This window comes from Budorcas taxicolor, chromosome 11, assembly GCF_023091745.1.
Source record: "Budorcas taxicolor isolate Tak-1 chromosome 11, Takin1.1, whole genome shotgun sequence".
NCBI lineage: Eukaryota > Metazoa > Chordata > Mammalia > Artiodactyla > Bovidae > Budorcas > Budorcas taxicolor.
In genome coordinates, this window is record NC_068920.1 from 120,892,622 (window position 1) to 120,906,915 (window position 14,294).

Sequence of the window (14,294 nt, forward strand, 5' to 3'; positions counted from 1 at the left end):
CATGACTGGCAGTGCATTTGTTGGGCCAGATCTAAGGAGCCAGAGAGCGTTCAGCTCCTTTTTGCCTACAAAAGAGCAGCCAGACAACCAGCAAGAGGCCTTGGATGTAACACAAGGTGATACTTACTTAGTCAGCCATTCTTCTTTTTTTTCTTATAATTTTTTTAAACTAAGAAGTTATCAATTTCACAAAGAAAAGAGAAATTAAATTATCAAAGAACCCTTTTTGGAGGCCCAAACTATTTTTATTAGTTCTGCTCATGTAATTTGAAGTTTTCAAAAACACAAAATAATTGTTTTTATAATCCTAAAAATAATTCTTTTTAGAGAAATATAGTACCTACTAGAAACTCATATAAGTTGAATGAATGAAAGAAAATGGTTACTGACTTAGAATGTAAAACTTTATATCCCAGATTGCTTCTAGATGCTGAAAGGAAAGGCTCATTTAGCAACATTAACTTGATCATATACTCTTATGTTTAGAATTCTTTATTTTACAGGACTCAGGCAAAACAAATGCTGCAATTAAAAATGACCATTTCTGTATCTGGAAACAAAGAGCTCTATTTTTTAAAACTCAAGTATGATATATTCAGTTTTGTGAAATGAATACTAATGAAATATAAATTCTTAAAATGCATTTCTGTTTTTTCTAAACTAATTCTCTTATACTTTCTGCTCATATATTATAAATAGATCTCAAACTTAAAATTCACAGTCTGTTTAATATTTTGCCTATGTATTTTAAACAAATCCAAAATTTAGTAGTTACTACAAAAATAAATGTAATCCCCAGGGTTGATCAAAGATTTAATCTGACCAGATGGGGCAAACTTGAGAAAGATTTTGACTTTCCACTCTGTTTTGCAACAAGAAAGGCTGATTTCTTTCTTTCTTTCTTTCTTTGTTAGAGAAACAGAGATCAGGCCATCCCCAGAGAAATGAGCAGGTGTGGCCATTTATAAGCATGTCTGCTTATATTACAAACCAGCATAAGAAAAGTTTGAAATGGGTTGAAAAGATCTGCTAAACAGTTTTAATGTTTTACTCTAAATCCTATTTATTCAGTCAAGAACTGATCAAGCTGGCAGGAAAATACCTAGTCTTCCCAAACCTTTAAAGATCTTGTAATTTTATTTTTTATTTTTATCTTTGGTTGCAAGTGAATAGGTGAACTTTGGTAATCCTTGCCTCTGGACAAGCACAAATTTTTTTTTTTTGTCCTTTCTGAATGCCTAATAACAGAGCTTTGCTTCCTGTCTAATGATGAAAGGGTGGCAGTCAAGTTCTTTCTCTTATTTTACTATAAAACTGAGGAATTTCATGGACCATTTTGAGAATAGAATCCAATGAAATATTAGCAGTACTAAGTAAAGCCCTTTAAAAAATTTAGATAAGTTAAAATGTATTTAGCCCAAGTAATAGAAGTTCATTTACTAAAACTATGAAAACACTGAAGAACACAAGTAAGCACAGGATATTGTGTTGTTAAGGGAGTTAAAGGACATGGAATATGGGTTTGTTGGTAGAAATACTCTGCTTTGTTCTATTATAAATACAGATTTACAAAGACTAAAGATGCAAACTATGTTGAAATAACATATTTGTAAATTTTGTAAAAGCCTATTTCATGATAATGTGTGTAGACATGTTTCTTAAATAGAAAGCCTTCTCAGTCTATAGTTTTCAACTGACTGAATAAAAATATCTAATGTTATAAAAGACACCCTTGGGTGGGTAATGATCTCAGCAGCTACACTGACAGTTTCTCATGTTTTAATTCACCTTCACAAATCCATGGCATCATTTTTTGGCTAAAGTAATGTCAGTCAGTGACATTTGTGGCAAGTATCAAAAGGACCCCCCATGGCAGCCATTTTTATTTGATTCTTAAGATCCAAAGGCTGCTGAAAGAACAATTGAATAAAGTTGAGGATTGGAGAAGCTTGATTTTCTTGTTCTCTGTGAAATGAAACTCTAGTCTTTTTCTCCCTCTTCCCCTTAAAAGCAAAAGTCTGCTAGGGGGTTGTAGCTGTGTCAAAGCCGCTGGGATGCCACTGCTGATCACTTTAATTACTACGACTAAGGAGGATAAAATTAAAAGTAGCACCATTGAAGCAGTGGAAGAAAGCTTGCCTAGATGTCGGTGAACTGTGAAATATAAAAATTGCATACCAATACGTTTTTATGGAAAGGAAACAAGGAATTACATTACTTATTCTTGAAGAGTTTCTCCTTAAATTGTCAAGTTTTACTAGTGTGTCTATCTATGGCAGATTGTAGACCATTTTAGAACGATAAGGAAAATAGTATCTTGAAGACATGCTGTGAAAATATTTTTTCAGTTTATGTCCAAAGTGGTTAGTTATGATCCATCTTCTATATTTGAATATTTAAATCCGTTGTGTTGAAATACAAGCTTTTTGTACCATAACAGGACTTCAGCCTTATTCTGAAGATGTTAGGTAAGAGGAAAGTGGAGCTTAAATGTATCACATTCAGCACTTTTCTGAAGGCTTATAATTTAAGGTCAAGAATGTAAGTTTTAAATGAATATAAATAAGTTAATTTCTCTTTACCTCTCTGTTTTCAGTAGCACAGAGGAGCATTTAACCTTATTTGTATAGCCCAAAAGTAAGTAAAAAACTGTTGTTGCTGTTTTTTAATCACAACAGCAATAGGGCTTGAGACAAATTTTCTGAACACCAATAATGTAATAGACAGGACCAACCCTTTGAAATCAGACAGACACTGATTTTAATTCTTACTGTGCCATTTACAAGATGTATGACCTTGGGCAGTATATTTAAGTGCAATTCCATTTCTGTGAAACCAGAGTGACATTGGTTACCTCAGAGTGGTGAATGGTAAATGAGACAGCACCTGTGAACACACTGCACAGGCACACAGCCAGTATTTACTTAAAAATATAGCTTCCCTCTAAAGAGTACATCCATCTTACAAAAGCGCGAGTGTCCTATATAAATCAATCTAACTCTCTTAATCATACTGTACAGAAAAAGGTAAATGCCATCAGACCCATTCTTAAAAAAATAGGAAACCTGCTTCAATTTATTTAAGTTTATTTAGGCTAGGCAGATAAATGAAAGATAGGTTTCCTATGTACTGAATTTTTCAAATGTAATTTTTAATGACAGCAGTCTTCTAAGGTACTTACACTGCATCCCATTGAAAGGATTCCTTTATTTTTTTCAGCAGATTTGGTAAACAGATGACTTATTTACAGCTATGAGTCACTCACTGTCTTCCTTTGAATGCAGAAAGGTGAAAACAGATAACACATTTCTGTATTTGAATAGTTTTAAGCAAACCCATCATTGTCAGAAATATTCAAATCTACAAACATACAAAAATAACGAAATAATCATCATCCTTACTCTCTGGTCATTTTATTCCTTTGACATAAACAATATGTTTCTTTTAAGTAAAAGATACAAAGATTTTGTACTATCTGTTCTTTAAATAATAATGTAAAAACTGACTTTTAATGAAGCCTATATGTAAAAATTAAGGTGAAATAGTTTTATATATAAGGAATCTGGAAATTAGTAATACTATCAGTTAAATTGGTTGCATAATCAATTGCTATAATTACAAGCTTTTCCTTGTGACCTTAACAATTAACTTCTATTTTCTCAGTTGGCTCTTTGTCTTAAGAGAACTTAATGGGTGAGAAAACAAACAGCACAGATATGCCATCCCACTGGAGAGCTCTAGGCCCAAGCAAAATTGTCTCTATGGTGTTAGGACATTAGTAGAAAAGTAAATCAAGGCAATCTGATAGGGAACTAGAATTCTGTCAATCAGGCTCAAGATTTTGTGCTGTGTCCATAAACTTTGTTTACTGTAGGGTTTTATGAGTTATAACCTGCCCTTGCAGTGTGTTAATGAGACTAAATCTTGCTACTTGAGAATTGAATTACAGCACACTTCTGGGCTAATGGTTATAAACAGAAAGTCCCATTAGGGCTGCATTCTGATTTGTTCATTTGCATTTTTTTCTATTGTATGGAGAACAATGACAGGTAAATAGTTACAAACAAACAATTTACATGGAAATTGATAAAGTGTCCCTAATTAGTATTTAGAGTTGGTTTTATTAATGATTGTCTGCTTTAAATTGCACTCTTGGTAAGATCTCAGAAACATTTGCAGATGGGAGTATTACTGGGGGAGGAGGAGAAAATGGTAGGTGGTAAGAGAAAGCTAGGTTCTCATTTCATATTCAGAAAGGTAGAATCATTTATTTCATTTTTATGCAGTTAAGATGACCCAAGACCACTTCATCTTAGTCTGAATCACCAAAATCCGACTCCGCAAGAAGTTATTACTCATGCGGTGAAATTCACTTAAACCTAGTTGCCTGAGGCATATCAAATAATGGTTTTTATTACTGCTCTTAACTTCTCTTAAATTTGAAAGATGAAAGTTTAGTAAAAAGCTCAATTTTCCTCAGTTGGTCATGTAATTTGGTACTTTTGGGGATCAAATAGTTTGGAGGTTAAGAGCAGGGCTCTGTAGTCAAACAGACCAGGGTTGGACTCTGAGCTCTAACATCAGTTCTAGCTGTGAGATCTTAGAACTCTAAAACTAAATATTCTCATTGGTACAAATTGGGTTGTAAAAATTAAATGAACTCATCATACATATAAAGCACTTAGCACATAAAAGCTCATGAAATATGAATCAGTTCAGTTGAGTTCAGTCGCTCAGTCATGTCCAACTCTTTGCGACCCCATGAACGGCAGCACACCAGGCCTCCCTGTCCATCACAAACTCCTGGAGTCCACCCAAACCTATGTCCATCAAGTCGGTGATACCATCCAACCATCTCATCCTCTGTCGTCCCCTTTTCCTCCTGCCCTCAATCTTTCCTAGCATCAGGGTCTTTTCCAATGAGTCAACTCTTTGCATCAGATGGCCAAAGTATTGGAGTTTCATCTTCAACATCAGTCCTTCCAATGAACACCCAGGACTGATCTCCTTTAGGATGGACTGGTTGGATCTCCTCACAGTCCAAGGGACTCTCAAGAGTCTTCTCCAACACCACAGTTCAAAAGCATCAATTCTTCTGTGCTCAGCTTTCTTTATAGTCCAACTCTCACATACATTCATGACCACTGGAAAAACCATAGCCTTGACTAGATGGACCTTTGTTGGCAAAGTAATGTCTCTGCTTTTTAATATGCTCTCTAGGTTGGTCATAACTTTCCTTCCAAAGAGTAAACGTCTTTTAATTTCATGGCTGCAGTCACCATCTGCAGTGATTTTGGAGCCCAGAAAAATAAAGTCAGCCACTGTTTCCACTGTTTCGCCATCTATTTGCCATGAAGTGATGAGTTTTCTGAATGTTGAGCTTTAAGCCAACACCAAAATCACCATTATCAAGCCTACCTTTCCTTTTTATTTTTAAGTTTAGAAATACTAATAATAAACTGAGGATTTTTGTGTATTATTATTATTGCATCTTCAGTTTCACTCTACCCAGTGTATACTACTCCTCTAACTACAAATAAGTCTGCCTCTCTAAATATTAAGAAAATTACTTTCTCTTGAATGTTAGCTCTCTAGTCTTTTGCCCCTACCACAACCATCCAACCTAGAAACCTGTCATCTCATTTCTTTCTTCCTTTAGCCCAAGACTTTTAAAAAATAACTTTTATTACAAAGGTAGTGTGGTTATATTATAGAAAGTTAGAAAATGAAGAGAAATTGAGGAAAACAAAAATACCACATTTCCATACCCTGATAGCTCCACCATGACAACTTTGTAAATAACCTTCTAGGTCTGCATATATATTTTGCCAAAAAGACAAAATTAAGTTGTTAATGTATAAACTATTTTTGCAGTCATTGTATTTTCTCTCATTTAATACTACAATTATATTCAGATTTCTTTAATTTATTCAGCAGTGTCCTTTATAGCTGGTTTATCCAACTGGTGTCTAACCCAGGCCTATACATTGCATCTGGTCAGGTCCCTTTTATTGGTGGGGATGGTGATTGGTTAGTTGGTTTTTGTTGTGTGTTTGTTTTTATAACTCTCTCTCATTAAAATGACCAGGTCAGTTAGCCTAAATATTCTACTTGCTAGGTTGGTTTGTTTGCTTCCTTGTTCTGCCATTTATCATGTTTCTCTATCCCCTGTGTTTATGATAAACTGGAGATTATATATCTAAAGGCTTAGTAGATTCACTTTAGACATTTGGGCTAGAGTATTATAGGTGGCGCTTGCTTCATGTGCTTCACATCAAAAAACATGTTACATATGGTTGACTCAACATTAGAGATGCCAAGATTGACCATTAGAGTAGTGTTCTAATCCCTGATCTAGTTCTGATGTCTCGATTTAAAATATGGTTTTTTTCTTAAAACCGGGAAATAATCTATATGGTATTACTTAACCACATGATCTAATTATTAATGTGTAAAACAATCCCAAACATAATGGTCTAAAATTATTTTTATCCTCACTGATTCTGTGGGTCAGGATTTCAGATAGGGTACAGTGTGTGTGCTTTGTCTCTGTTCCACATTGTCTGAAGTCTCAGTTGGGGAGACTTGAGCAGTTGGAAGTGACCCAAAGTGGCTAAAGGCTGAGATTCTGAAGAAGCCTTTATTCACATGTCTGATACGTGAGCTCAGAAGACTCAAGACTGAACTTGGCTGGGAATGTGAACTAGTGCACCTGCATATGGCTTGGGATTCTCACAACATGACAGTTGGGTTCCCAGAACATATAAAATGCAAGAATTTCAAGAGAACTGGGCAAAAGGGTATAGGCTTTTCTGACCCAGCCTTGCAAGTCACCTTCAACACTTCTGTTTTCTGTTGATTATATACAAGTCACTTACACTAGCCCATACTCAAGGGGAAGGAAATTAAATATGTCATCTCTTGATAAGGAAATAGCAAGGTCACACTGCAAAAAGTTTGTAGGATGAGAAATACTGTCATGGTCATCTTCGGAAAGTATGTAATATAAATATCCAGTTTCCCATCAAACATTTTCTTAGGAGCTTTAATAATAGTTCATAAGCCTTGCTAGAATCAATCATTCTTTTATGAATGGGAAAGTTTCATTTTTTTATTTTACTTTTAAAGAAATTATTATTATAGCTGGCATCATTTTATAAAGTAGAGTTTTCTGTTGTGTCATTAACTGGGCTATTTATTAGTTGCCCTAAACTTCAGTTCCTACTGGAAAGACAGGATAAGTGCTTGATTTTTTTTCTCCAAATACTAATTTGGGGGAATTCTCTTTTTTAAAATTATCTGTTTATTTGGCTATGCCATATTTCATTTGCAGCACACTAGATTTTCAGTCTTCATTGCAGCGCTTGGGATCTTTAGTTGTAGCATGTGAACTCTTAGTTGCGGTATGTGGGATCCACTTCCCCAAACAGGGATCAAACCTGGGCCTCCTTTGGGAGTTCTATTAAAAGCACCCACAGATGAGTTTATATATCCTCTAAGAACTTTTTGAATGTCATAATGAATTGATGAATTTTCACTGATTCATTGTGTGATTTCATTGATTATTCAATTCATCGCAGTCATTGGGTGTTTGTTTGATACTGAATTGGTTCACTTTGCTCACTGGGAGCTTCAAGCTTGTCTCTGGGTCCATTCTATACCCCTGTTAATTTACCCTCATTAATTTTGACAGCTCTCAGTTCTAGCCATCTCAAAATTCGTGAACAATTGCCTAGGCCTGAACTCCATCAGTCTAGTGCCTACCCCTCTCTCTAATGCTGTTACCTACCAAGTTTAATTGCCCTTTCTAAACTTTCAGACTCATTAACCTCTAACATTTACTGCAGTCGATTGTTCCCTTTTTCATGGAAGCCTCTTCGTCTTTGATTCTCAAGATGTATCAGTGTTACAGTTCTCATCCTCTTCCTTCTCTGTCTTCTTTTCCTATTTTTACCTAAATGTAGATGTTTTCCATGATTTCAGTTCAGTTCAGTTCAGTCGCTCAGTTGTGTCCGACTCTTTGCGACCCCATGAATCACAGCACGCCAGGCCTCCCTGTCCGTCACCATCTCCCGGAGTTCACTCAGACTCACGTCCATCGAGTCCGTGATGCCATCCAGCCATCTCATCCTCGGTCGTCCCCTTCTCCTCCTGCCCCCAATCCCTCCCAGCATCAGAGTCTTTTCCAATGAGTCAACTCTTCGCATGAGGTGGCCAAAGTACTGGAGCTTCAGCTTTAGCATCATTCCTTCCAAAGAAATCCCAGGGTTGATCTCCTTCAGAATGGACTGGTTGGATCTCCTTGCAGTCCAAGGGACTCTCAAGAGTCTTCTCCAACACCACACTTCAAAAGCATCAATTCTTCGGCACTCAGCCTTCTTCACAGTCCAACTCTCACATCCATACATGACCACAGGAAAAACCATAGCCTTGACTAGACAGACCTTTGTTGGCAAAGTAATGTTTTAGTTAGTAGGTTTTGTTTTTCTCTACAGTACTTCTTCAGGTGATTTCGTGTATTCCTGTCACTTTGGCCATTAGCTCTGTAGTCATAGTTTGACTTCACTCCCTAGCATCATTTTCACTTCCCAACTACTTACATCTTGACTCAAATGTCAAACCAGCCTCTCAAATCTAGTCTATCTTACCCCAGACTTCCAGCCTTTTCCTCTTATAATTCATCTTCATTTTTCTATTTCTATTTTTAATGCCACATTTCTAGTTACCCAAGTTTAAAACTTCTGAGTCAGCTTTTTTTTCTTCCCTCTACCTCTAATCAGTTACCAAGAATTGGTACAGGTACCAGTTCTAGCTCTGATGTGTTTCTTACACTTGTCTCCTTCCATTCCCATTGCCACTATCCCAGTTCTGAATCTCATGATAGCTTCCTGGTCCTATTTATAAGAGCCTCCTAAGTACTCTCTTTCCAGTCCCTCTGTGCCAACCTATTTTATACATTGTTGTTAAATGTACACCTCTGGTTGATCATCCCCCTTTGCCGGGTCGGGGGGAGGGGGGGGGCGAGTTACACACAAAAGCAAACTTCTTTCTTCTGAACTCTTCCTGCATTTTAATCGCATCTCCTTATTGTGGCTGTTTTATCTTTCCCTCTGTATTAAAAGCTTTGTGAGTATAAATTATAAATTTTCATGCCTGAAGTTTCTATAGCAAGTACCAAGCACCAGGATGTGTGCTAAGGACCAAAGATACAAAGATAAGTCAAATCTAGCTCCTGCCTTTGAGTGGCTCAATTCTGCTAAGGAGGCATTTGTGCAGAGTTTTAACTTGATATGTAGTGTTTTAAAAAGTAATCACTTGCACTGCACACACACAAACACACACACACACACTCTTTTGTAGCAACAAAGAAGGAGAACTTTCCACCAGCAAGGAGGACAGAAGAGTAGTCAGAGAAATTTAGTCGATTTAAAATGAATCTTGAGGAATGAGTAGGAGTTAAATAGGTGAGAGAGGAAATTTCCAGGAAGATGAAATGATGTATTCATTTCAAATCCATGGATGCATGAAACCACATGATACAAACAATTTGTATAAATAGATGTGAGGTTTTATAGAGATTGGAAGAGGTTAACTACAGATATGTTGGGGCCAGATTGTTTCAGGCTTTCTTTTGTCATAATAATAATGCCTTATATCATATACTTTCCAGTTTACAAAGCAATTTCACATTGATTATTTGCAATTCATAATAACCTGTTTTTAGGAGGCAAAATCTAATTTATTTAATTCTCTGTCATTTTTAGTTATTTCAAATACCAAAACCCATGCTAGATTTTACTTTTTCTTTTCAGTGTGTGTCTTGGGGGAGAGTAGAAATGGAGATAGTAGTACATCAGTACCTAATTCTGATTTTAAAACTATCAACAATAACTGAGGAACTAATGTGCTATCCTATTCCTGCTGTAGCCCCCTAAAAATACCGTTTTCTGTATTTGACCAACATGATGTAGCAGCGTTTTCTACTATCAAACATTTCCTTTAGCCAGTGCTATATGCCTTTACTAGAGACATGCAAGTTACATTTTAATCTTAAAAAAAATATGTATTAATTGAAATTCTGTTTTCAGTATTGTGACTTTTTTCCTAAAAGCCCGGTCATTTTCTTAATAGTTGATCCTGCTACTTTTCAGTAATTATATTGCCAAACATTCTTTAAAGGCTACTTTGAATTTTTAACAGACATTTTAATACAATAATTTGTAAATGTTTTTAAAAATCTGATTCTTGGATGTCTTTTAAAAATGGTGTGACATCCAACTGATATAGAGCATCCTATTTATAATGTGGGCCAAGCACCATGCTGTAAACCAGTTACTATCATGATGATCAGATTGAAAATGAAATTGCATTTCTGTCAATTACTGAGTTGGCAACTGTTCAATATATCTTAGCAGCAAGATGAAGAGCGACGTCGGCAGCTGAGAGAGAGAGCTCGTCAGCTAATAGCAGAGGCTCGATCTGGAGTGAAGATGTCAGAACTTCCCAGCTATGGTGAAATGGCTGCAGAAAAGTTGAAAGAAAGGTCAAAGGCATCTGGAGGTGAGTTTAAGAATCTTGTATCATATTCTACAGACAACCCAGAAATCCGTGATGGACCTTTCGGGACATTTTATTCTTACTTCAAAATGTTGTGCATCAAATACATAAAGTTTCTAACCTACTGGTGTGTTGCTAAAAACTTAAAGAAAACATAGTAAATCAGAAGATGACTATTGCCATTTTTCAAAATCAACTCTTTGACTTAATTTTTAACAACTCAGGAAGTACTTTGATTATGATTAAGTATGATTAGTACTCGAGAAATACCAAGAATATGATTTAGGAGAAAACTCTGACAGGCCTTAGTTTGTGATTCACCATGATACCTCATTAATTGTATTAGAATGAGTAAAATGCAATCAAGTTCTCAGCATCTGGATCACAAGACTTGTTAGTGGAGAGCTCTGGCTTGAGAGATTTACACTTTGAGCCAGATCTTCGGAAAGTAGCTTTAACAATGTTTCCAGCACTATAACCTGACATGTAAGAATTTTTAATAAGTCCCATATGCATTTCTCTTCGTCTTCTTATTTGAAGAGGGTCTTTTTCAATATCTGCAGAAATTTTTCTAAGCTTGATGTTGAAACAAGGACTACATATACATATAATTAAAGGGAATTTTAATTTTACCTCTCAGTGCTCAATTTCAGCACTTTTAACTTGAAACTTTTTACATTTTTATTTTAGTAGTATACTCAAGAGGGCTTTTTTATTTCAAAGGTACGTGACCTATTTATCTACCAGAACATGCCAGGTACTTGTTCTGAGTTAATCTTAAATGCTAAGATCACTCTGGAGAGTAGGCAAGTGAGGACTCGAATAAAACCTTAGAGAACTGAAACAAAGGAAGCTATTTCTAGGTCAATAATAAGTTTCTTCATAGTAAACTGAAACTTACTGCTGTTATTTCTAATTGATCCCTTATATTAAAATCTTACTGTTGTAGAGCGTTCCAACAATTGCCTATAGCATGTTACCTCATCCCCATATATTTGAAAGCTGCTTTCCCAAATAGCTATGTTTCTGTCCATCTGGTGTTCTCAGAATGTTTGTTTCTTAGTTAAGTCTTTCATCTTACCTTTTCAACTCCTATCATTCAGAATTTTTATTACAGTTTCTATATGGAGAAGGGAATGGCAGCCCACTCCAGTATTCTTGCCTGAAGAATCCCATGGACAGAGCAACCTTGCAGGCTACAGTCCATGGGGTTGCAAGAGTCGGACACAACTGAGTGACTTTCACTACTTCAGTAACCACTCACAGCTACATTTATATAATGCTATTATAGTTTGCTTTCATTTATTATTAGTAAGAAGATGTTTCTTTGATATCATAGAAATTCCAGATACTCTAAGTAAACCTTAGTTAGATGTCTCTGCTTCCTTGTATCGCAGAATGATTAAAGAAAAAAAGCCTCATATTCTTGACCCTCCAGATAGACTGTTAAAACTACTGGTACTATTTCCGTGTGACATTGTAAACCCATAGAAGAGTAAACATAAAATAGAGAGGCATCCATTGTCTCTTTTAATTTTTTTTTCCTAACAGGCAGCAGATAACAATGCTAAATGAGTTGTGAACTCTGGGAAAACTAAGGATTAAAATTTTCTGACTAAGGGTATGGGGTGAGTCAGCTATGTAATTGGTCTTATCTCTATAATCCAATCCCAGTTGAGACTAAGCCAGAACTAGACTAGGTAGAGAGACTTAGTCAGTGTTACAACCTCCAAAATGGGTAGCTTCCCAGCTTGGTAACTAGGGAAAGTGAAGACCTGATTTTGGCATCATTCAACAGTCAACAAAGTGAATAAAGAACAAGTGAGGATTAGATCTCTGAAACTAACAAAGAAGTACAGACTAGAAAAGGAAAAGCCAGATGAAATGAAGATGGGACAGAGTTCAACAGATGACTTATGAGAACCTGCTGAAGAGTCAAGACTCTTCCCTAAGATGACCAAGTGATCAGGGCCCATTTCTCTCATAGACCATACCATACCTTGCATGTTGGAAGTGGCCACATATCGGATGGTAGGCTCTTAATCAGAGCTAAAGTTGACCTTCAAGCGGTGCAGGCCTTTTTCTTGACCTCAGTGGTGGATATTGGCCTGTCTTCATAAAGGTGTATAGATCTGACTAGGTCTGCTCTGGCATCAAAGCCTAAGCTGAAGCTTTCAAGGCCAGAATGGAAGAGACCTTTAGGTCAAGGGAAAGGGTAAGATTCCTTCCTAGAATTCAACCATTCATACATACATATTTATCTATTTAGTGGTGCCAGCTGTTGTGTTGGGCCAGGATTTGGCTAACTTCCTAGAAAGGGCCAGAGTAAATTTTTACAGGCTTGCAGGCCATACGTTCTCGCTCTTAACTGCTTGGCTCTGCCCTTGTAGATTTGAACAATACGTAAATTAATGGGCATGCCTGTTATTTATCCTGAAAGGGTGGTAGGCTGGATTTTGCCCCCATGCTATAGTTTGCTGGCATTTACATAGCTAATTAGAAATTCACTTGATTTCACAAGAGTCTAATTCCTAAATGAAAATGACCCTTTGGGGTTGATAAGTCAGGAAAAACAATTAACAAATTAGTGTCCACTCTTCCACTGTCTAATGGGAATTACCAAATCTGAATAAGGAATGGTGCAAAATGAGAGAGGAATGTGTAGGGACCAGCCTAGATGATGGACTAGAGAGGGAAATTTTTTGGAAGCAGTGGTCCAGAGTGACAAAGAAGAGGGAGTAGTCAAGAGCTGAAATAATAAGGTGAAAGCGCAACCTAGGAGATGTGTTGAACTTGATACTCAGACTCATTCCCTGAACCTATTTGAAATGCTTGTTTTTTTCCATTCTCAGCAGCCGGCCTCAGTGAGGAAAAGAAACTTGCTAAGTTTGAGGTGAGGTGTCATGAGCCTCAGATGTTCACAGAAAATATTTGTAAGTTATTTTAGGTCTCTGAAGCCAGGTATCCAAGCGTCCCACTTACATCCTATTTCAACCAGAAATAGCCTAATTCTTATGAAATAACAGAACCTTTCCAAGGAACTACAGCCTCAGTTCAGTTCAGTCTCTCAGTCGTGTCGGACTCTTTGCAACCCCATGAATCGCAGCACGCCAGGCCTCCCTGTCCATCACCAACTCCCGGAGTTTACCCAAATTCATGTCCATCGAGTTGGAGATGCCATCCAACCATCTCATCTTCTGTCGTCCCCTTCTTCTGCCCCCACTCCCTGCCAGTATTAGGGTCTTTTCCAATGAGTCAGTTCTTCGTATCAGGTGGCCAAAGTACTGGAGTTTCAGCTTCAGCATCAGTCCTTCCAATGAACACCCAGGACTGATTTCCTTTAGGATGGACTGGTTGGAACTCCTCGCAGTCCAAGGGACTCTCAAGAGTCTTCTCCAACACCACAGTTCAAAAGCATCAATTCTTCGGTGCCCAGCTTTTTTCACAGTCCAACTCTCACATCCATACATGACCACAGGAAAAACCGTAGCCTTGACTAGACGGACCTTTGTTGGCAAAGTAATGTCTCTGCTTTTGAATATGCTGTCTAGGTTGGTCATAACTTTCCTTCCAGGGATTAATTTCATGGCTGCAATCACCATCTGCAGTGATTTTGGAGGCCAAAAAATAAAGTCTGACACTGTTTCCACTACAGCCTAGCTTTTACTTATTCTCCTCTTGAAATAATTTGAAGGCTTAGAAGAGAGTCAGGTGATATTGTGGTATTCTACATGTGT

At 36.9% G+C, this 14,294-nt stretch overlaps 1 protein-coding gene across 1 annotated transcript in view; it reads left to right on the forward strand.

Moving 5' to 3' along the window:
* The window catches only part of EHBP1 (EH domain binding protein 1), a 347,498-nt gene that overhangs the window by 275,808 nt on the left and 57,396 nt on the right, over nucleotides 1-14,294 (forward strand). The window contains exon 15 of the mRNA XM_052648636.1: nucleotides 10,413-10,560. Coding sequence (XP_052504596.1) covers nucleotides 10,413-10,560 — 148 coding nt within the window. The remainder of the gene's footprint in view (nucleotides 1-10,412; nucleotides 10,561-14,294) is intronic.